Below are 23,643 nucleotides of genomic sequence, written 5' to 3' on the forward strand. Positions count from 1 at the left end.
CTTAAGACTAAACGATATAGGGACAGACTTTTTAGCAGTGTCTTCTGTGATAGGAGAAGGGGAAATGGTCTCAAAATGAAAGAGAGGAAATTTAGCCTGGATGTAAGAAAATTGGTTTTTTTTACAAAAGAGGTGGTGAGGTGCCGGAACAGCTTTCCCAGAGGTGGTGGACACCCTGCCCCTGGAGACGCTCAGGGTCAGGATGGAGGGCTCTGAGCACCTTGATGGAGCTGTAGGTGTTCCTGTTCATTGCAGGGCAGTTGGACGAGATGGCTGAGATTCAACTCAAACGATTCCATGATTCTGTAAATCTATTCCAGAATACGCTTTCTGGTCGAGACTGCCTGTTTCTACAGTCTGCACGGCTTGCAAGTAAAGTCTGTAGTGATCCTGCGCTTTGCCAGGACAGGAAAAAAAATAATAATAATTATGAAATCGAACATAAAGCTCACCGATAAGAACAGGCCAAGTGGTCTTGGGTGGCAGTACCCCTTTTCCCTCAGTCCTCAGAAACCAAACCAGCTCCACTGGTGCTCAGTCCGGACAACCAGCACGATTCTCAGACCCCCCCCAGAAGCCCAACACCCCACAGTTCCCACACCGGCAGCCCCGGTCACCCCAACCGGACCCACAATCGCAAAGACGGAAAGAGGCGGACGCCGAGCACGCCCAATGCCCGCTGCGTGGTGTGACCCCCGAGAGTGGGCGGAGCGCGGGGCTGCGGAGCGCGGGGCTGCGGAGCTCCGCCGCCGGCCCTCCAGTGGCAGTCCCAGCCAAGCGCCGATTTCCAAGATCTCGAATCTCCTCCTGCCGACCCAACGAAGGCGGCCGAGAGCCGGTGGAATGGATGGGATGGGGGGCGGAGAGAGGGGCGGAGCGAGGGGCGGGCTCCAGACTTCCGGTGCGTCGGCGGATGTTGGGGTTTGAATTGTCTGTCAGTTAACGCAGGCGGTTGCGGCGTGGGGCCGCTGCTGCCGGATCTCGCCGTTGGCCGCGCCGCCCTCGGGGTGAGTAACATGTTTGGCGGGCTGAGGCTTTCGCCTCGCTACCGCCGGTCTCCCGATGCTGCCGGGGGTAGAGAGACGAGGCGAGAGCAGAACGGGGCGTTAGGGCGATTTAAAGCGCGCCGCCTGTAGAGCCTCTGCTTCCCCGCGAGCGAAGCGCAGAGGCGCGGTGCCGTCCCTCTACCTTGGGCGGCCGCCGCCTGAGTACGGGGAGCGGCAGCCCGCGGGAACTGCCGTGCTGCTGCTGCCAGGACCCGCGGTGCGGCCTCAGCTGTCTGAGGCCTGGAGGGAGGCGAGTCGGGCCGGGCTGAGTTCCCGTGAGACGCAGAGAATTACTTTTCCTCGACGTGCGGTGGGTCTATGCTGTGGTACGAACCGCGAGTTGATGCGGGGCTCTGTCGTGTATAAATACGGAGGGCACGGGACGAGGGTAGCTGGGTAGGTTCCGTGCGGCTTTGTTCGTACTCCGTACTACTAATTGGGTACCTGAAATCCACTCTCACGGAGCGGTGCCTGTTTGTTTCCCTCTTTGTCATTAATTTAAAAAAAAATAAAAAATAAAACACTGGGCATTCTGGAGAACCATTAAGTTCTGGAACTTAACTGCTGTCATTCAGAGGCTTTTTTAGTCCGCTTTGGCAGAATAAATGTTGTATTTACATTTCCATTCTTGTAAACGGTGGGTGATAATGTGCTCCTGTCCTGCCGATAGACTAATACGAGATTGCTTTGATCCTGGGGAACTCACGCGTGAGCTCTATTTGTGGAGCTCTGGTGTTCGACTTTGCATCTCCTTTGACTTGCAGTCAAAATTGCGGGATTCAACTCCCTGAGAGAGTGCGAGGAATGCGGGGAGGAATAAGGACTTTGTTGGTTGATTTTGCTGGAACCGGCACAAAGGGGAGGAGGAAGGAGCTTTGCTTGTTTCCAGCCAAACGTGCTTTCTCCGCTTGGTGTGGCTCTGTGCAATACAAAAGGTGTAAAACCGGTCTTGTGTGGTTTTATGTGAAGGGTTTGTTTACGGTGTTACCCTGTGGTAGGTTCGGAATTGTGAGAACTGGCAGTAAGCTAAGAACAGGGCAAATGTGTAAGCTGTGTTTTCTGCTCCCTCTGTACCTAATTCGGTATCTTTTTTCATAATTTGGAAAAGGGGATGTTGTTTCTTTTTTTTCCTGGGGAAAGGTGAAACCATATGCTCATGTGGCTGTTGGCACTTACCATAGCCTATGTTGATCACATCAATGTTTATTTTCATTTTAGACCATTCTTTGGCAAACATCTCCTGTGGAAGTATTTTGTTTGTCTTTAATGGCAGTGGCATAGAACAGAAGTCAGACCCAAGACTTCTGCCGTCCATTTTTCTTCTTTCTCTTTCCTTGATGCCATGCCTTACCTGCAACTTCAACCACGTGGCTGCAGTACTGTATTTGCAAAAGTTTGTACAAGTACCGTTTAAACAAAACTGTAAATAACAAAGCTCTGATAGCTCAGTTTGTCAGACTTCCAGTTTGCAGATGGAATTTATCATCTGCCTCCTTGCTCCCTTGGCACATATTCAGGAGGTTGTGCACCCTCCTGTGAGGTCAAATGTGGACCTGGGGACAGCTGTCCTGCCTTGCTTGCCCTGCAAATCTCACACAAAGCATTCCGCAGTTCCTGAGAAAAGGCAAGCTGTCTGTTTACAGCTGAGTACCTGAAAGGCTTTGACTTTGCACTAGAGGAAGAGCAATGTTCTTAGGGCTGCCATGAAGAAACACAGTTACCTTTACTTTCTTCATGAGCTGTTCCATGTAGTCCAGGAAGTGTGGAATGTGGGGTAGGCTAGGCCAACTCCCTACCTGCCTGTGTTAATGTTTCCTGGAGATCTGGTTTTTAAGAGTATGCTTTGGAAGAAACACAACTTAAGTCAGGTCAATGTTTCCTAATGGATTACTCTACTTCAGAATGTAAAATATGTAGTTCTGGCCTGTGCTGATTCCCGTGTGCCTGTTTCTGATTTCTCACATTTCTCTTTTTCTAGTCTTTGATCAGGATTTCTTTGAATAAGATCCTGGGAACAGTGGAAAACTACCTCCTCAGTTACAGTCACCATCTTTCCCAGTGTTCTTCTCCTAAACTACTCGTGTTAATACCATCTCTATTTGAGCAGGAGTCACTGCCACTGCTTTAGTTCTCCTTGGATCATTACTTCATTATTGTTGATGTTGAAAATAACTATGAACGTACATTTATGTATATGTATAAAATTCCAATTCAGCAGCTGCTTATTTTCAAAAGAAAATATGTTTCTGGTGTTTTGAGAAAATAACCAACATATGTTCGTTGGTATGGGTGTATTTATTCTACATCCTTCTTTTTGAACCCACATCTCTCACAATAACAGCTGAATTCTAATACTGGTTCTTTTGTTCTTGTTTTCACTTTTAAAACTTCACTGAGCTTTGGGATTTTTTTGAATTTGGAATGAACTATAACAGTAGTACATCATGTTAATTCTTGATGCATTAGATGTGTATTTAACTCTTCATTTCTTTTCCATGATAAACAGCTTGAAGAACTCACTAGAATGAGTGAGAATAATTTTGACATTCAAAGCCCACGTAAGTAAGGCTTTAATCAAATAGTTATGTAAATCTTTAGTCTTCATATAATATATCAATTATAAATCACTTTATTTTGACTGTTCCTGATGTTAGTATATTGAAAATCTATTTTGTATATCTGTTAAGAGTTGAAGGGAAGATATTCCCTGCCTATGCATGCTTGAGTATGCTGGTGGGCTTGGGACTTCAGAAATGAGGAAATTCTCAAGGCTTTAGTTGACATTGATGTCTGTAGTTTTTAAATGTTTTGAAACTAATATGTTTTTAAAATATTGCTTGTAACTTGACAGTCTGCATACTGCTAACTCTCTTCATGAAGATTGTCACATAGAAATACAAAGAAGTCTTCATGAATTCTGGATATGGTGACGTCTTTGTGTGTTATACTAAAAAAATTAGAGGTCATATATTTCACATATTTGCACATTGTTGGTTGCTTAATAATTTTCTGCAGGCTTTATGGAAGAACTTTTTGGTTGTGAGCAAAATCTTCTGAGTTTGCTTTGGTGATAGCCCTGTCCCAAATCAGCAGGCAGTTGGAACCAGTGGAGTATTTTCATACTAGGCAGTAAGGAAGGAATAAATAGTAGACTTATTTCTTTGTTTACTGTGGAATTCATTATTTCTTTGAGACAAGGATATTAATGTGTAGTTGTTACTGAACGACTTGAGACAAATAAACATGTTTGTATTTAAATATAAAAATCAAATTTAATGAGTGATGCAGTGGACGGATCCCTGCCGCTGTAAACAGTCCTACAAGGAGCCTGCAAAGATGCCTTTTCTCTCTATACACTTGCTTCAGCATCAGATGCCTTAGCTGAGTGTTCACCCCCTCAGTTCTGCTGCCCAGATGTGGCCCGGTAGTAATCTTGGAATGCAAAGGCTACCAGACAGTGCCCTGAGTGTTCTTACCTTCTCACCAAGGGAAGCTTCTTTAACAGAGTTATTCTGTCTCTGGTATTTTTGCTTCTAGCCAGTTTAACCCTTCGTGGAGTCAGGCCTTCCTTCCCTCTCCGACCATCCTTTGGTCACAAATTGCCATTTCTGAGTTCCCCTTCAGTATCTACTGTCCTTTATCCTGTAAGCTGCTTGAGGATGCATGTAATTAAAAGTGGTGAGTTATTGCTTTATAACTGATTGATGTCGATTCCAGGACTCACTGATCCTAAACATGATTCTGTGTTTTAGCTTGTGTTCTCTGTGGACGGACAGATAACTGCCCTGAAAAGTATGGAGAAAAAAGGACCTATGTAGAATATAATCTCACTCTTCATAATTACTGTTTGGTAAGTATGTAGTGGTAGTATTATTATGTTAGCTGAAAAATAGTAAGTACAACAAGTATTAAATAGCTGTAACTTGTCTAAGTGGTTTGTTGTAAAACTTGAACTGAAGGCATTGTAGCCTTGAAGGCTTGTACTTGTTAAGTGCTACATTTCATTTAATTACTTAGTTCATTCTCCAACCTGTCATAACAAAGAAGGTACATTTAAGAGAGAGAGAACAGATTGCACCTACATATTCACTTCTGTAAAAATAAACATAGTGTCAAAATGTGCAAATTTCACCCTTTGTGGAATAGGTGGGGTAAAGTTTTCATCTTTATTCATGTTTATCGCTAGTTTGCAGTTGGGTGTGAGCTTATCTCTTGACTGTACATAGGATGATGCTGTCACTTAGAGTCCTTGTTTTCAGTTTGGTAAGATGAAGCCTGCTCATTATTCGCAGCTATAGTATCCATTCAGTAGAAGTTTGAGTTGCACAAAGTTATGGGTATAAACGACAAATATTTACCACATTTATCATTTTCCAAGATTCAAGTTCTATTTATGCTACCTTTCAAACTCTAAACTTCAAGTTTTTTAGATGATTAGTAGTTTGGATGTTAAATCCTTAAAAGATAAGGCAGAGTGGAAGTTTTCTGAAGTTATGTAAGGACAATTTTTCTTCAATCAGTTTTAATCAGTTGAAAAGAAGTTTAGGTCTATGATAACCTTGTGTCACATACAGCCCAATGAAAAGGCAGAAGAAGCATCCTCTCCTGATGGAGCAGAACAGCTAGGAAAGTGTGTGCTTGCAACACTGAGTATTATGAAGGTGTTATAGCATCAAATGACTGATTTGTAAGTTATTTTTTTATAAGGAGCTTCTTGTAGTTACCTTGTAGATTTTCATTCCGACAACTTAGTAAAAACATGTTTGTTTTCCTTAAAAAAAAAAAAAAGTTTATTATGAGTACTATAAGGAATAAGTTTTAGAAAGAGGTCAATTAGTGGTACATATTAATTTTTCATTGCCAAGTGCCTCAGGTTTGGAAATACATCCTTAATTGTTTTTGCTATGAAACTTAACATTTATTAGACTAAAAATATTGATTAAAAATGTGTAGTTAGAAAATGAAACTATAGAGAGAGAGATTTTTTTTTCTTCAGTGGAAACTAACTTGATATGATGCCTCCTTTATTTTTTCCAGTCTCAAGTTATGAAACCATCTACTTATTTGAAGTCTGCAGTGTAACTGCCTTATGAGATAACTATTTACTCTAAATTATCGTCAAACTGTCCTGACTTGCCATAATACCAGATTCTCTTCTTATTTATTTCTCCTTTAAAGTGTATTACTTCTCCTTTGAGGTTGCACTTCAGCACAGATACTTCCTACTGTGCTAATTATCTTCCCAACAAAATTGTCATTCACAGTTTAATTTTATTTCTTCTGAAACCTTGTTTAATGAAAGTAACTGTTTGACAGTTACCTGAGTAGATCCTGTATTTTGAGTGGAAAATAAGACTCCATCTTGGGCTTTACTGGCTACTGAAATCTGTTGTTTCAGATCAGATGAGTACCTTCTAAAGCATAGATGCTTTGAATTATTTTTATAATCACGTGTGTGTGTATATATATATATATATATATATAGCTGGGATTAGGTTACTTGTCTTTGTGCTATATCATCAGCATCAGGTGCTTGGAAATGTGAGTTGGTCATGGCAGACCAATAGCAGTGAATTGGGAGACAGAAAGAAGCCATTCTACTCTGTCAAATATTTACGTGCGAGCTTTGTTTGAATAAATTTGTCTCTTTTGCTTGACAATACAGTGTAGATAATTTCAAGTCTTTAGATAGATGAATGGTTTTAATAATTAATCTGTTTTTGTAGTTGATGTCAAGTGGCATTTGGCAGAGGGGGGAAGAAGATGAAGGTATAGATGGATTTTTGATCGAAGATATTAGGAAAGAAGTTAACAGAGCTGCAAGACTGGTAAGAATGATCTCTTTACAAGGAGAGAAAGAGTAACTTTTCATTAAGCATATATGTGGTGTCATGTGCGGGGTTTATTTTTGTCAACAGCCAATGCGCTGAACCCATTCAAGCATCTGAATTTTACACGTCAGTAACAAGGGTATTGGGGTCCTGGGAGCTGAAGAGATGAGACATCCTGTAGAATTGCTAATGTTTTTATTTCTTGTGTGTGTTGTAGGTGAACTAAAAAGAGCAATGCACATGCACATAATCCTTTAGGAGTCTCAAACTGATCTGTAATTCTATAGATGCAGCTAAATTAACTACCAATAGAATAATTTGCATTTCAGCTTGCAGGTTACAATCAACGTACATGCAAAACAAAACCTAATCAAATTATATGAAATAAGTGTCTTCTCTTTGAAATATGCATAGAACACAGGAAAATAATTATGCTTCAGATATTTAATGTTTTTCTTTCTAAAACATATTCTTCCCAGGTGTGTAATATCTGCAGGAAAAAGGGTGCTTCAATTGGATGTGTGGCTCCCAAATGTAAGCGAAGTTACCATTTTCCTTGTGGGTTACAAAAGGAATGTGTTTTTCAGTTCATGGAAGACTTCAGGTAAGTTTGGGGATTTTGTGTTGGCTTATGGTTTTTTTGTTGTTCTCAGTTCTATTTAGACAGGAGTTCATTTGTTTTTTTCATTTGTGACCTTTGAGGAGGCTGTAAGAACTATAAATTGTTAATTAAAAAATCTTAATTTGTGGAAAACATGAAAAGCAAGCAAGTACATTGCATTAACAGTACATATAAAGTAAATTTTCAGCACTCCAAAAGAAGTAAAATGGTTGGGGTGTGGTTTTGGGGGTTTTTTGTACGTCTGCCTCCTGTGTGTGAAAATAGCTTTTTCCTCTAATTCCTTCCCTTGGTTTGTCCTACTTGTTTGATATAAGCCATTCCATTGTGTTTCCGAATGGAAGTTCTAGGTCTGCTTATTACTGATTGATTGGAAAGAAATGAATTTTGTGTCAAATGTCTAAGTTAGGTTGTATGTTCTTTTACTATCATCTTTGCAACAGCTTGTCTGTAGTCAAACTAGTCTTAAGTGTGTTTGATTATGTTTTCATGCTGCCTATTGAAAACAGAGTTAGCAGGAGGATGGCAATCTGGGAGGCATTTAACTTTTAAATGAATATCTCAAACTTTACCATGAAGTCAAGCACATGTAAAAATAATGCATTTTCAGAAAGATTTATTCTAGAGCTGTGTATCTTCTCTATTTTCTTACTTTGAGCATGAGCTAAGTTATAGAATTTATCACCCTAACTAGAAATTGTAGAGCCATTGTATGAAATCAAAGTGGATCCTTTAATGTCATGACAGTATGGAAACATGGGGGGGAAAAAAGGAGGTTCTGATCAAAGAATGGTTTGGGTTGGAAGAGACCTTAAAGTGTCATACCTCTTTTTAACACAGCGTGGGATGCAGTAGGCCTTCCTGGGCTGAGCATCTTCCCAGGCTGAACATCTCTGATTCCACTGCTTGTACGTGTCCCTCTTTTCCCTCAGTTTAACCAGCAGGTCCTCGTTCAGCCATGCCAGTTTCCTATCTTCTCTGCTTGATTTCTTATGCTGGTAGACAGGAAGAGAGCTGTCGTGCTTTCAGAGAGGTGTCTCTAGCTACCAGCTCTGCTCTGCTCTTTTATCTCTAAAATAAGCCTCCCAGGGACCTCATTCAGTAATTCCTTTAACTGCCGAAAGTTCAGGGTCCTGATTCTGCTCTTTGCCAGGCCCAAATTCCTCTAGATCACAAATTCAACCAGGGCATGCTCTTGGGGCCAATCTTAACCTCTTTAATGAGCCCCTCTGTGCTGGCCAGTACAAGGTCCAGTAGCATCTCACTGCAGATTGGTCTGTCCAGTAGCTTTCTGTTCTGGGAATTTATCCTCAGCAGACTCCAGGAGTCTTCTGGATTGCTTGCAGCCTACCCTGTTGCCTTCCCAGCAGACATCTGAGTGGTAGAAATCTCTCATCAGAATGAGATCATGTGAGTGAGATGCTTCTTGAAGCTGATGCAAGAAGGCCTCATCAACTGGCTCTCCTTGATCAGGTAGCCCATAGTATTCCCTGCCCATCAGATTTTTTTTATTGTTTTGGTCCAGTAACTTAACCCATAAGTTTTCAGTCTGATTGTGGCTATTTTTCAGAGGCACCTCTTCACAATCTGTCCATTTCTTAACATAGGGGGCAACTCCTCTGCCCTTTTTGCCTTGCCCGTCTCTTCTGAAAAGCTTGTGATCCTCAGTTATTGTGCACCAGTTGTGCAATTTTTGTCCCACTGTGTTTTTGTTGTAGTAAATAGGTCATAGTTTTCTAACTGCACCTTGGTTTCCAATTTCTTCTGCTTATTTCCTGTGCCTGCATGCATTGATGTTAGACAGGAACAATAATATTTGGACCAAAAGAAATACTGACAGACAAGAATATGTCATCCTCACAATATAGCAGGTATAAGTTGGCAATGTGCCTCTTCCACTGTATTCTATTGCCTTGATGCCTTAAACAATTTATCTTTGCCTTTCATCTTGCCTAATAGTGTATTTATCTATGAATAGCAGGTGTGATTGAACAAAATGAACAGCAAGTTCATTTTTATGAAGAAAGCTCTGGAAATATATTTTTGGTGAGGGAACCTTGTGTTATCATTTGTAGATCTTACTGTTGGGAACATAAACCAGTTCAAATCTTTTCGGATAAAGAATCTAGAGAACCTTCGCAGTGTACAATATGCCTGGATTTGGTTGAACATCTTCCACTGTACAGTGTGTTGAGAAGTCCTTGTTGTAAAAATACTTGGTTTCATCGAGAATGCTTGCAGGTAATACAGGTTCTTATGTTATTTTTCCCTTCCATCCTTGGAAATCACAGTCTGATTTTTAAAAATAATCAAACAGCTGCTTAAAATCACATAAAATTATTTGGGGATAGTGTGCAGGCACGTGCTGCTGGCTCACATCTAGCTTTTTGTCCAGCAGGACCCAACTCCAAGTCCTTATGTGTAGGGCTGCTCTCAAGGAATTTTCTAGTAGTCTGTAATACATATCAGGTTGGGGCAATCCTGGATACCTTGCACTTGTCCCTGTTGAACCTCATAAGGTTCTTCTGGGCCCACTTTAAAACCCTGTCCAAGTTCCCCTGGATGGTGTCCCTTCTGTTCTATCAACTGCACCACTCAGTTTACTGTCATCAGCAAGCCTACTGAGCGGGCACTCAACCCTCTGCCTAGGTCATTGATAAACATGTTGAAGAGGACAGGTTCCAACGCGGACCCCTGGGAGGCGCTACTCATTGCTGATTTCTGCCTGCACACAGAGCTGTTGGCCACCACCCTCTGGCTGTGACCGTGCTGCCAATTTTAATTTTTGTAATCCATTGAATAGTCACCCCTTCAAATTCATCCCTCTCTGATTTAGAGATGAGGTGTAGAGCTATGTCAAAGGCTTTGCATAAGGCCAGGTATAGGACATCAGTTGCCCTTCCTTTGTCTACCAGTGCTGTCATTCCATCATAGAAGGCCACCAGAGTAGCTCAGTTGTCTGTTAAAGGAGGATGAAATAGCATTTGCTTCAAGGTTAAGTGACATCATGACTGTCATTGGAGCAAAATCTGTGTCAGGACAGTGTCTGTGGATTAATGATGCAAGAAATATGGTAGAGGTATCAAGACAACATCTATTGTCGTTCAGAGATTGGTAATAATTCAATAATTGGTTTGGTTTTCTGTTGTTCTCCTTTTTTTTCCCCATCACAGTATCAAGCTTTGAGTGCTGGGATATTTTTCTTTAGGTGTGCAGTATGTAATAACAAGGATAAATTTCAGAAAGAAATGTTGAGAATGGGCATACACATTCCAGAGAAGTAAGTAACTTGGTAAATAATCAATAATGCTTTATACAAGCTTACTTTGACTAGTAGAAACTTTATTTATTTTTTTATTGCTGTTCTATACAGTTTGCATCAATGAATATGTGAAACTTCAAATCTACCTTCCATGGTAGAATTATTTTGTTAGGAAGTAGCACATTTCCTTTTAGTTATGCAGCAAAATTATCGAAAGTTAGACTAGTTAGACATTGAGCTGGAAGTTCTGGAAAGTCATGTTTAATGTTGTGATTAAACCAGGGACCTATCTAAAAGATCAAAACAATTCTTAAATATGATAATTTGACATTAATGTAGGTTGATAACAAATGTATTTTCTCATCTAAGTTCTTAAATTATCTGAGTTGTTGCCCAAACATTGTTACAGTCCATTGATTACTTAGCCATACAGCTTTTCCCCAGGGACTGCTAAGGGTACTAAAATTCTGGGCTGTTTTTCATAAGTTTCTACAATTTGCTGGGGCTCAGATAAAGTAATCGTGTTTCATTATTGAAAGAATTATTCTTTAACTACTGGTATCTTTTGAGGCTGCTGCTAATTCTCTCTGGAAACAGGAGCTCCAGATTTTGGAGAGGACGAAGAATCAGAATGTGATGAAGTGTCTCATAATGGCTTGGAAAATACTGATCCATTTTTCTTAACAGTATTTTGAGTAAATTCCCAAAACAAGCACCTGTGTCTGCCGTGACAAAGAGTAATAGGCAACAGAGCAAATACACGCCAAGGTCATGCAAAAATAAAAAAATACTTCAAAGAAACATGACACAGTAACAGTGTATCAGTTTGTATTTTACAATACTATTTTTGTTATTCCTACTTCAGGGTTTCTCTGGATATTGGAAAATAACAGTAGTATGTTTCTACTGTGAGAATCCAAAGAGGTGATTAAAGAAATTGAACAGAAAAAAAAAATTATCAGGTTTTCTGGGCTAGATAGTGATGTGGTAACAGTAATACAAATCAAGTGAACACTTATAGACTTAGAGGCTTTTAGGTAGTTAGTATCTTGACAGCAATTATTTCTATTTCATCCTAGATTTATCCTCAATTTATCCTCAATTTGCTTAGTTGTTGCCTAAAATGTTATCTAATTGGAACATTTTCATGTGCTTATTACATACACATTTTCCAAAAGATGAAGTAATCCACTTAAATAATCAGAAACAAAGTTGTAGTAACAGGTTCTCTGTCTTGCTTATAGGGATGCATCTTGGGAACTTGAGGACAATGCTTATCAAGACCTACTGCAGTGTTATCAACACTGTGACATTAGAAGATGTCTCTGCAAGAATGGAAGAGACTATAACAAACCTGATAGGTATGATAGTTTTTGCAGGAAGATAATTAGGGATGGACTTCTAATTTAAAAATTAAAGAAGAAAGCTGTAGTATTTTTCAGCACTGGGTTTTAATTTCAGCTCAATATTTATAAATAAAGTTTATTCCTGGTAATAGCAGTATTTAAATACCAGTTTTCTCAAACTTCATCAGCTTATAAAAAACAGTCTTGTCTATTCTCAATTATCCCTGTTCTCATTTCATAAAACAGCTGTAGTGGAATTTGTATATCTGCAAAAATGGAATAGCACATGCCTAAACTAAATGTTAATTCTATCATTCGCAGCTTGATTTACTTAGCTTAATGCCTTTACAAGAAACTTGTTAAAGTACTAACTGGGTGAAAATTAGCCAGCATAAGATCTACGTATAAAATCTATTTCTCAAGTATCAACCAAGCATTTGAATTGAAGTTGCTATTTTACAAATGGGATTTTGAACAGATAAATCTTTCTGCTGATGATTCTGCTTCTCCTTTTACAAAAGGGGGATGGTTCTAACCCACATAGGACATGTTGCTGTCCCTTTGCATGCAGATGATTAGAATACTGGTGATAGCTTATGGAAGCTTGAGCAATATTGTAAAAGGTTTTTTTTTTTTGGTTCTACCACTTGCTTAACTTTTGATTAAGTTCATTTTCTGTGGTTCTTTTTAATTGCTTTATGTGTTTCTGTAACATACATGTTCTTATTGGGATGGATATATGCAAATGTCATACAGTGCCTCTGTAAAGACATTTTGTGGCAGGTTTTTCCCTGTAGGTATTTTAAGTTTACTTCGTAAAGATTTGGTCAAGCTTCACTTGGTTCATTCTTGGTACGTGTACATGGTTCACTCTTGGTACATGTACATGTCAGAATTTACGTAGTCTTCAAGAATTGTACCTTTTGGCCTCCAGTGCTTGAGCTAGTATCAGTCACATAGTTCCATTATAGTATGTTCAAAACATGTAGACAGAATTCTAGCAGTAACTTAAATACTGTCAGTAGTGAAGAGTCTTACAGAATATGTAAAAATAATCAATTACATGACTCAACTGATACAGAACTCAACATTTTGGAAAGATAAACAAGGGGTCCTCATTGAGTCCTCACTGAGAATGCTGACTGTCAACAAGAGGATAAAATACTGGCAGCAAGCTATTAACTTTCAAGGCAGGGCTGGGGAGCACATCTGCTCATATGTATTTAATACAGAAAGCTAGAACATGGCTAACTGTTTTTTTTATTTGCACCTGGGAGCTGAGTACATATTGTCTGAAGAAGTTCCCTTTCTAATTTACAGTCTTACCAGATTGCTGAATTATGCCTTGTGAATTTACTGCCTCGATTACATTTACTGTTTAATTTTACTGTTCAGTGTTCCTGGTTTTTACTAGTCTCATTCTTCTGTATAATTCTAAAATAAGTTTTTAATTTTAGTAAGTGGGAAATAAAGCGTTGTCAGTCTTGTGGTTCCCGTGGAACTCACTTGGCCTGTTCATCCATTAAATCATGGGAGCAAAACTGGGACTGTGTGGAATGCAGAAGCATCTTTGCAAAAGGTAATGTTATGAATATGATGGCGACTTGCTAATGGTAATACTTGATATATGTGCACATTTTACAGCTAGAAAATTGATTAACTTCATATATTTCATCATGCAGGGAAATACAGCAAAGGGAAAAAGCATTCTTTGGCTCCCTCAGAAAAGATGGATGGGACAGCTTGTTTGCTGGAAGAGCCATCTCCAAAGCTCCCTCGGCAGTCACCTGGATCTCAACACAACCGTCTTCTCCAGTGTGTAATCTTATAGCAGAAAAGAGATTGTAACGTAAAATAGTATTTAAACATAAGGAGGTGATGGCTTATTTTGTAGGAGAGACTTCCTATGCTAATTTGCAAACTGCTCAAGTTTGAACAGAAAGTTTTGTGACTCCAGTTTTGAGTAAGCTGTGAACTCTGTAAATTTGCTACAGTAATTCACGTTGGATGGCATGTAAACCAGTTCTTAGTTTGACTAAATTAGACGTTTGTAAAAGGAATCTTTAAAATTGAGATCACTTTGAATGTACAAATGGCAAAAGTTAAAGCTAAGGTTCTTTACCAGTATATTTCAGTGTTAAGTGTGCTAGAAGTATAGTTTACTAGACTTTACTAGACATGATTTATAAATCTTGTGTTCTTCTGCAGTAATAAAAGTTTCCAAAGACTGTAGAATCAGGACTTGCATGTCTTATGTAGGATGCAACTAAAAACTGATCTTAAAACCGCCTCGTAATAAAATGCTGAATTACTCTTTGTAAAACTGTAATTCAGGCTCTGGTGGACTTCATCTGAATGAGCCAACAAATGATTTTTTGATACTGAAACAGTGGGAAAGTATATTGCTACCTTCAAATAAGAAGTGTTCTTTGGTTGTAGCTCTTAAAGTATCTTTTTGCTTATAGATCACCAAAGATAATGTGCCAGAACCACTTGTCACCCTGCTCACTCCTAGAACTTCCAACATCCAATAGAGTGGCAATGTCCTTATCTCCACTGATGTCAAACAGGAACCGCTCCCTAAGGAAAAAGTACTTTCTTCTTTTCTTGTACATCAAAAAGCAATCTAGCGCATGTCTTTATACATATTTTGTGCACAACATGATGTGTGTGCATGTATTTTTATGTATGTATAGTGGCTAAGTGTATGTGGGTGTATGTTTATCTATAGTCACTGAAAGAATAGAAGACTTAATTTTATAACGCTGTCCACAGTTTTCAAATACTAGGGGAAAGGTAAGGAAGAATCTGTGTATTTTTAAGTAAGATATCAAGGTGATCAAAACTCAAAAATACATATTTGCTCTTAAGGAAAAATGGCAAGCCATTCATGAAAAAGACTAAGGAGTAAAAAGAGTTCTGTTTCCTTCAAATTAAACATCCTGAATTGTCAATGTTTTTGTGTTTATACCATAAAGGGTAGCTTGTCAGTTTGCTAAAATCATAGGTAAGATAACATGTTTTAACAGAATATTCAGTTCAAGGATCCAAAATTATTTGTAGCATTAGTATTTGTGAATTCTACCTGTATGTGCCACAAGTTCTCATGAAAGAACTAGTTACTTACAGTGCACTTTGTAGTTTTGGTAGCAATTTAAAATGTGGCTGCTGCAGTAATTGTTTTAATGGGAGTTGAAACATTTTTTCCTCCTCCACTCAAATGCATTTTTGATCATAGTGACAAAGATGTATATTAGCTTATAGATCACAGTATTCTAACTAACACAAAACATGGTACACTCTTCAATTTCTCGCTTGTTCTGCATTGTTCAAACACAGAACAGTGATGTAAGAATTGTTTGACACCTCACTGGTGTAACTGAAATCAGAAAACCAGTTGTGTTATGCCAATGTAATTATTTCTACCTTTTTTTTTTTTCCCCCTAGTTCTTAGTCATAGTTTTAAGTAATTTACCACTCCAGAGCTAAAATTTTAAGAATCTACTCCAAATGTTTTACTGGCATAATTTGGTAATACCTAAATGTGCTGAAGTGTTTAGAGTTTTTCTTAAAAAGATTTTATGTTGCTGTTTGTAAAACTTGTTCTTCAGGAATTGTAGATTTATCTGAAAACATATGCAATTTTTTGTAGGCATTTAAGAGTGCAAAGAAAGGAAGCTTCTAATGTACTGAAGGAGTTAAAGCATCAAATTAATACAAAAACTACAAGGCTTAACATCAATACAGAAAATGTCTGGAAGAGTGCTTTAAAAGGATTTAGACAGCGTAACTTCAGACCTACAAACACCATTGAAGTGAAGTTCACAAACTGCAAAAACAGTATAAAAGCAGATTCTTTTACTGGCTCAAAACATCTTTTCTTCCAGCTACTAATGCTTCATATTCAGAATTCATCATTGTTTGAGGGCTCTTCTGCAAAGAACTTGTCGGTTGACCCTCAAGGTAATTAAATGCTTTTTCCAGAATGAAGAGCTGTGTCACTTCAAAGGTTTTTTTAATGTTCAACCTGTATGATTGTTAGTTCATTATAGCCCTGAAAGGACAGAAGCAATTTTTGTGGGTGTTTTTTTTTTTTTTTTTTTTTTTTTGCTTCTAAAAGCTGGAGAGGTTGGAATTGTAAATGTTTAAATTCACTACTGTTTGTTTTTAAAATAAAAGAATGCTTGGTGAGTGTGAAATGTTAATAACTGTCAGGAGAAAAATATAGCATGTTAATAGACTTCAAAGTTCTTGGGTCTTGTTCTCTATAAGTGAACTTCTTCCTCTCTGATTCACCATTGGTATTACTTATTTTTGTTTCATTGAAATTTCTAGAACACTTATCTCTAAAGATCCAAAGCCATCTTGAGTTCTTGTGCTTCAGAATTAAACGTGTGTTGGATACAAAGTGGAAATGATAGTTAGATCTCCAATCTCAACCCTAGCTGGAGAAGTTGCAGTAAAAGAACTCTGGTACTCTTAAATAAAAATTACCACTTTTACTATTTCAAGCAACAGCAGATGATAAACTTAGTGCTACATTTCCTGTAGTAAGAGTGAATTAAGTTATTTATTTAAAAAAAAAAATCATAAATTATTTTAGATGTAGATGGTAAAGTATATTTGTTTCATTTGCAGCTCTAAAAGAGAACCTGTATTTTGAAGCTGGCAAAATGATTGCAGTTTCTCTAGTTCATGGTGGCCCATCTCCTGGTTTCTTTTCCAAAGTATTGTTTGATTGTCTTGTCTATGGTCCAGAGAATGTGAAGCCAAACTTGGATGATGTTGCTGATGCTGGTGTAGCACAGACAATAAATAAGGTAAATAAAGCTACATTTACTGGAGAATTCCTATGTAAGTCTATATTTGGATACGAAGAGGAGCTTATAAAATACAACTTCAGTTCAAATTTAAATGTTCATTCTCGCTCCGCCTCATAAAAATGTGTGTATGTTACATATAAGCATGAAGTAAACAAATTTGTACTTTTATCTTTGATGCAGATAAAATATTCAGAGACTCTGTCCAGCCTACAGTCAACCGTGCATGACTGCCATGACTTCCTTGCTGCTGCTGGATGTTTAAGACCTGTAACAGCTTTGCATGATAAGGATATGCTTGTGAATGACTTACTGATCCATCATGTAATCAAGAGAATTACTTCACCTTTGGAAAGGTTTGTTTTGTTTGTGAATTTTCGAGCTTCCTTTATTTTTCTTGCTAAAACTAATGTATGTTACTAAAACTAAATTTCACAAGTTTGTGAATATTTTCCATTTAAGTGAATAAAACAGACTAGTTTGTTAGTTTAACTGAAAGACTGAAACAGTTACATCTGTTTAATTTTTGTTGCAAATATTTGATAACCTACTTTGTTCTACTAAGTTAGTGTCCTTTTTTTTAATATTATGAAAAGGAAAGGTTGACAGCTGTAGTGCAAAGGTTTTTACAAGATCTGCAGCCTGTATTCAGTTGTAATTCAGAAATACTCAAATGTAGAGACTTCAAATTTTAGAAGTGCTTAAACATGTTTAGAATTTCAGTATGGTTCATTCTTATTCCAACTGGGGAGTCTGTGTGCAAGTACAGTGGTGGTAATGTGCACAGGTACAAACTGGCTGGTTTACAGTGTAAACATTGCTTGTATTCATATTCCTATGTGAAGTCGGCTAGAAGAGGACACTTGCTACTGTTGACTATTTTTTGATTTGGCCTCTGGCCTTAAATCTAAATTACTCATCCATTCAGTAAAAAGGCACTGGATGCTAATTCTTGAATAAATACATCGAGATTTGTGGTGTTATCTTTTGACAGATTCTAATCAAGTGAATCTCTGAGACCTATGGGGAAAAAAAAAACTTTGAATGTGAGGGTTTGTATTTTTAATAAATTAAACTTAGGGATGGTAAGAGCACAGTTAGTTACTTACTGGCTTTCTGATGCTTGTTTGTTTGTTTTTCTATTCTCTCCCTCTCTTAGTTTTAGGCAAGGTTTGAAAACTCTTGGTGTGCTAGAGAAAATGGAAATGCATCCGGATGCTTTTTCTAGCTTATTTTGCCACAAACCTGAAAACCTTTCTGCAGAAGCTCTCTGTGATCTCTTTACAATCCATCGCTCACCAGATGTAAACGAAATTGGAGGTGCTGATTTTTGGATGGGTTATTTGCAAGATGTGGAAAGTGAGTAACCCTTTCCCTCCCCCCACCCCTCCCTCTGGCCTTTATTCCCCATTCCTGGGCATTTAATTGCTGATAAACATAGGGTTTGGTGGTTTGGGTTTTTTTTTTAGTTTACTGCAGTAAGACATGGAAAGTTTCCAGTTGACTGTCACTTCCTAATTTTTCCCCCTCACCACCTCTTCCTAACCAATTCTAATTTCTGAAAGCATTTGCCACCTATAGTAAAACTTGAGATCAGTTTATAAAAGAAAACTTAACCACCTTTCTTTGGCTCTGCTGCGAACTATCAAAAAGGCAGTAACAACTAAAAAACTCTTCTGTTGTCCTAAGATTTTTCAAACTAATGTAAGCAGACTTTGTTTTGGTTTTGTGTTTATGTAGTTGTTTTCTGTTTGGCTGTTTTTTGGTTTTGCTACAGTCTTTCCTCTTTGGCCATAGTATTGAATATACACCCAGCATATTAATCTGAGGTTCTCTGATTTCATTTTTTCCTTTCTAGCACATGGAGGGGTATGGCTTAAGAGTAAAAAACAATGACTGATATAATCTAAGTGTTGTCTTGGCTTTTGTTTTTTTTAGGTGGTGAGTCTGTAGTGACATTACAGGATATTCTATTCTTCGTAACTGGTTGTTCTTCTATACCGCCTATTGGTTTTGATCCTGAACCTACTATTAAATTTCTGCCTGTACATTATCCCGTTGGAAACAGACTCTTAAATTGCTTAGAACTCCCAATAACAAGGACATATGAGAATTTTAAAAATAAAATGGAATTCACTATCAGAAACACATTAAGAGGCGAGAGAGAATAAATATTTTTGCTACTAAACCAATCATTGGAAACTTCAGCTTTCTGTGGGAGTGTCTGCTGGCAAGATGCCTTCATGTTTTGATGGTATGCTGTCTTTTACCATTTGTCCTCCAAAGATATGCTGAAAGAAGTACTAATCTTGTAAAATGGAAAACTGTTTTCAGATACAAGTCAGTTGGTTTGGGTGTTGTTGTTTTTCAATCATTTCCTTAATTAGAAATTGGCTTTTCCAGCCAGCAGTCTTATTTAGAATGGGTATTTTTGTTCTAGACATACATGGGATGTTACCAAATTCTGGAGCATTTTAGCAATTTCGTAAAAGTAAATGGATTGTATACACACACTTTTCTTTCAGTCAAAGCAGTTTTTTGTTTTTTTTTAAAGGTAACTGCTGTAGAGCTTTGTCTTGAGTAAAACTGAGTGCTTCAGTTCTGTGCTACTATTTTCAGTTAACTGCTTTCATGTTGATTCGTTTATGCTTTGATTCTTATGAACCTATGGAAGTTAGGCTTTAGGCTGTTGCGTTCAATGCATTAAAATGTGACCATAATTTAGAGAAGATCAAGGCAAAATAATAAGCAGCAAGAAGAAAATGTGGTTGAACTTGAGTTTCTGCTGTTGAACAAAATCTTGGGCATTTGCAACCTTATTGATTCTGCTACTGTATGGTAGCTTTTACTGTTGTGACTATACATATTATTAGAAGCTTGAAGTAGGTCTCCAACATGCAACTATAAGTGATCCTTCAAAATGAAATACAAAAAATTTGCTTATTAGAAGAAGATATTGAATTTTCTTCCATGGAAGTCAGTATTTTCAAATGAATATGCACTGAAGTTATTTGAATTGCAGGTAGTCTACCATCAGGCCTGTTATTAGTGCCTGATGCTTCTCTAGCTTTTATTCTAAACACTTCTTCCTTTTCAATTTTAGATGCAGTTTTAGCGACTTTGTAAAAAGTTTTAATTCTGCAGTATTTGTATAAATAACATTAAGCCATAAGTGATTAGTAATGAAATCTGTATGTAGTAACACAATGATGCTAGAGCTATGAAACTGAAAAAAAAAAAAAGTTAAAAAAAATTTATCTTTAATATATGCAGGCCTCTTCTCAGAATTTCATTTTTCTTTACTGTCAGTTTGGTCATTTAAATTGCATCCCTAGCAAAGGTAAGTCAATAAATGTATATAGATAGATATGTCTGTATTGCAGGATTGCTTTCTTTTTTAATGTCTTGGCCAGAAAGTACACTTACAGTTAATTATAAATTGATAGGTAGTTTAAAAACAACGACGACAAGAAAACAACTAAATCCAGTTTCAAGTTCTGGTTCATCACTGTTTTCCTCTCATTAATAAATTGCATTAGTGAACACCAAGTATGTGGCAATGTACTGCAACTGAAGACCTGTGTAAGTGGCAGTTGCTTTCACTAAATATGGTATGACTGTACTGTAGGGTTGAAGACTGGGTGTTTATGTTATGCAGTTCATTTAACATTATGTGGGTATTTTTAAACCTTTCTTAAATTGCTACAGCATCTGCATTTTTTTTTTTTCTTTTATATTGCCCCATGAAAGTATGCCACTTATTTTTGCATTTCAGTCTATATAAATTATGCCAAAGGTTAGGTCAGGCATTTTTGTTTTTCATTTTTTTTCAGCTATTTTAAAAATAATCATAAAAATGTTTTCATTTTAATTAAGGAATATTATAAATTAAGACAGGACTACTGATGCTTTCCTGGTTCTGAAACATAAATGTTATAAACTCAAACAGAATCTGAAAGAAATGACCTCTTGGAGAATATCATTTAAATCACTTACATTCCAAGTTTTTTGATCATTCTTTTATGATCTTTTTTTCTCTAATAGTATGCCATGCTTGTCACTTTTTCTGGATTTCTGAATGCTAAATTGCCACTAAATTCTTACTTGGCTTCAGAATACTCTGTTACCAGCACAAGTAAGGCAATCTGTTGCAAATTGATTTGCTTAATGAGGGCTTGTGTTGGGTTCATTCTTCTTTTTGTTCTTTTAACACAATGAATCCCTTATAGATAGGATATTTTACTTTAAAAATGAGTGTATTCAGTGCAGTATTTTTTTTTTCCTTGACTAATTTAGAAATTAACATATTTTGTAATGTTATGGCATTTTTCTGGACTGGAAGTATTGAACTTGTTGCAAGCAGCACGTGGATAATCTTCAAAGTCAGTTGCTAACTGCTATTGGTACCTGCATTAGGAGGGGAAGCAGTACAAAAAGTGGAACTAAATAAAATAAACTGTTTTAAAACCTTCTGTAGTTGAAGAAATAGTAATTTCATGTGAACATCAGGCTTCAAATGCATCCAAGATTAAAAATAGGGCTCCTTTTATAGCTTATCAGTTTTGAGTTCATCAGTTCATACTTTTTTTTTTTAATATGTAAAGAACGAACCTATCAGCTGTGGGAGAAATCCTGAGTTACCATATACAATGTTAAGGAAGCATACAACGCCATATCAAAACACAGAATTCTCAAAATAGTCTTTAATATTGCATGCAAACATTTTTCTGATTGGGAACTTTTTCTCATTCTCATTTTCTAATACTGGTGTGCTTATCTAAGGTTGTCTTCCCTTCCTTGTAGGTGATTTGCTCTCTCTAGACACTTTAATAACATCCTAGTTTTATTCAAATTGCATTTCTAATGTATTTCTATTGCAGAGAAGAATTTCCTTTTCTGTTCTTTTTCTGCATTCATCTATAGATGCCAATCTTAAATTTACTTGAAGTTTGTATTAAGATTATGCCATTGAACAAGCTGACTTCTAATTCACGAAAACACAGAAAAGTCTATCTTATTTGAAAACTTCTGGAGCAATTGCTTTTGCTATGATGACCACCATAATTTAATTGGTAAAGTAGGTCACTGAAGTGCAATACTATAATTTCCTTATTTTACAAAAATGTTAACCTGAGGCACATTGGAAATTAGGACTGTAAGCATTTCTGTAACAGAAGAAGAACAAACATCTATGTATTAGTGGTTTCAGTTTTAAAGAAGTTTCGTCTTCTGTAGGATTTGTCAGGGCTGTAAGTGAACTACTACAGACCTCTGTCTTGTGTTTGACTGGCCAAAGAACTTCTCTGTTTCTGTATCAAACTTCATCCTCCATCCCCCAAAATTCCTTCTGGAATCTGTGCATCAAATAAGCTATTTTCTAGGGTGATCTTTTTTTTTCTAGTAAGCAATACTAGTTTAGTACTCGTGTTTTTAGTATGGTCTCTTAATAAAGTATATATAATGTCAAAACCACACAAATATTTTAAATATAATGAAGGCCAAGGTGTAGAAACTTAGTGACTCATGCAAAGGATGCTTAATTAAAACAAGCTGTTAGCATTTCAAATTAGTTTGTGAACGAAATATTTTGCAAAATGAGAAGGAATTTATTATCAGTTTCTACTTGAAGTCTAAAGCTCAGACTCACACTAATGTGTTCAGTTCTCAGCTAGAAGATTTCAAAAATTTGGGAGGTAAAACTAAGATGTTGAACAGAGTGTTCGAGTCATTAATTTTAGGAGAATATTTTTTACTGGATAGTGGTGAATCACTGGAACAGGTTGCACAGTGTGTGGATGCTCCATCCCTGGAGGCATTCAAAGCCTTGGGCAACCTGTTCGGGAGAGTGGCAGCCTTGCCTATGGCAGGGGGGTTGGCACTGGATGGTATTTAGAGTCCCTTCCAACCCAAGCCATGGTATGATTCTATTCCATGAGTCTATGATAATTCAGTCATATTATGCATATGTGTTTTAAAAATTGCATCAAAAATTTTACAAAAACTTCATTCAGATGAGACTGGAGGCTACAAAATACGCTTTTAGAGTTTATATTGATTCTTACTGTGTAGTAAAGCATTTTACAGCTCAGGTTTTACTTTTTTTTTTTTTACCTAGAGTAATTGTTTAAAAAAGAAAAAAGAAAAAATTGAAGTATCTTAGTGTGTATGGAAAACTAATCATAATAATATTGTTTGTAAAAAAGGAAACAACCTAATTTTGTATTGTGTGAACTGTCTAAAAGTTATTGTTACTAGAATATTATGCCATTAATTAGTTTTCTAAATACTTAAAACTCCATCTCAGCTGCAGAATCAGTGCCTGAAGTGTTGCAGCTTCAAGCAATAAGTGACAGGTGTAGCATCAGTGTTGAAATACACAATTGTGGGAGACATGTATATGTTTGAAAGTGCAATAAAGGGTTAAATTACCATGTTGTATTAAATGTGACTCTTTGCTTTGCTTTTGTTCTATAGGTTTTAGTTCTAGAAGAGTTATTGCTGTTTTCTTCTAGTTGCATTAGCTTCTGCTACACATGCTGAGTAGGTTGCTCCCAAAGTAATGCCTCCTGCTCATTTCTGCGCAGTCTACAAGAGATAAGAAGTGCAATTAACACTCTTCGATACACCAAATTCTGTGCTCCAAACCACTATTTTTCAACATAATCACCACCATCAGCTATGCATTTTTGCTAGTGATGAAAAGGGGCTGCAGTTCTTTC

The 23,643-nt window shown here is 37.3% G+C and overlaps 1 protein-coding gene across 4 annotated transcripts; it reads left to right on the plus strand.

The window, feature by feature from the left end:
* The first annotated feature begins 911 nt into the window (after positions 1-911).
* Positions 912-23,033, plus strand: G2E3 (G2/M-phase specific E3 ubiquitin protein ligase). 4 transcript variants are annotated; one of them, XM_048948720.1, is made up of 16 exons: positions 912-1,007; positions 3,553-3,604; positions 4,799-4,896; positions 6,773-6,874; positions 7,357-7,481; positions 9,572-9,737; positions 10,670-10,776; positions 12,003-12,119; positions 13,562-13,683; positions 13,787-13,919; positions 14,570-14,695; positions 15,757-16,067; positions 16,743-16,924; positions 17,108-17,280; positions 18,084-18,283; positions 18,863-23,033. In XM_048948720.1, the coding sequence occupies exons 2-16, from the start codon at positions 3,571-3,573 to the stop codon at positions 19,093-19,095; spliced, it is 2,229 nt and encodes a 742-aa protein (XP_048804677.1). In that variant the 5' UTR covers positions 912-1,007; positions 3,553-3,570; the 3' UTR covers positions 19,096-23,033. The 4 variants fall into 4 exon arrangements, with proteins under 4 accessions (XP_048804677.1, XP_048804679.1, XP_048804680.1 ...); XM_048948721.1 differs by lacking the exon at positions 912-1,007 and adding an exon at positions 1,056-1,356; XM_048948722.1 differs by lacking the exon at positions 9,572-9,737 and having other exon boundaries at positions 10,705-10,776.
* The last annotated feature ends 610 nt before the right edge of the window (positions 23,034-23,643 follow it).

This window comes from Lagopus muta, chromosome 6 (genome assembly GCF_023343835.1).
Source record: "Lagopus muta isolate bLagMut1 chromosome 6, bLagMut1 primary, whole genome shotgun sequence".
Classification (NCBI taxonomy): Eukaryota; Metazoa; Chordata; class Aves; order Galliformes; family Phasianidae; genus Lagopus; species Lagopus muta.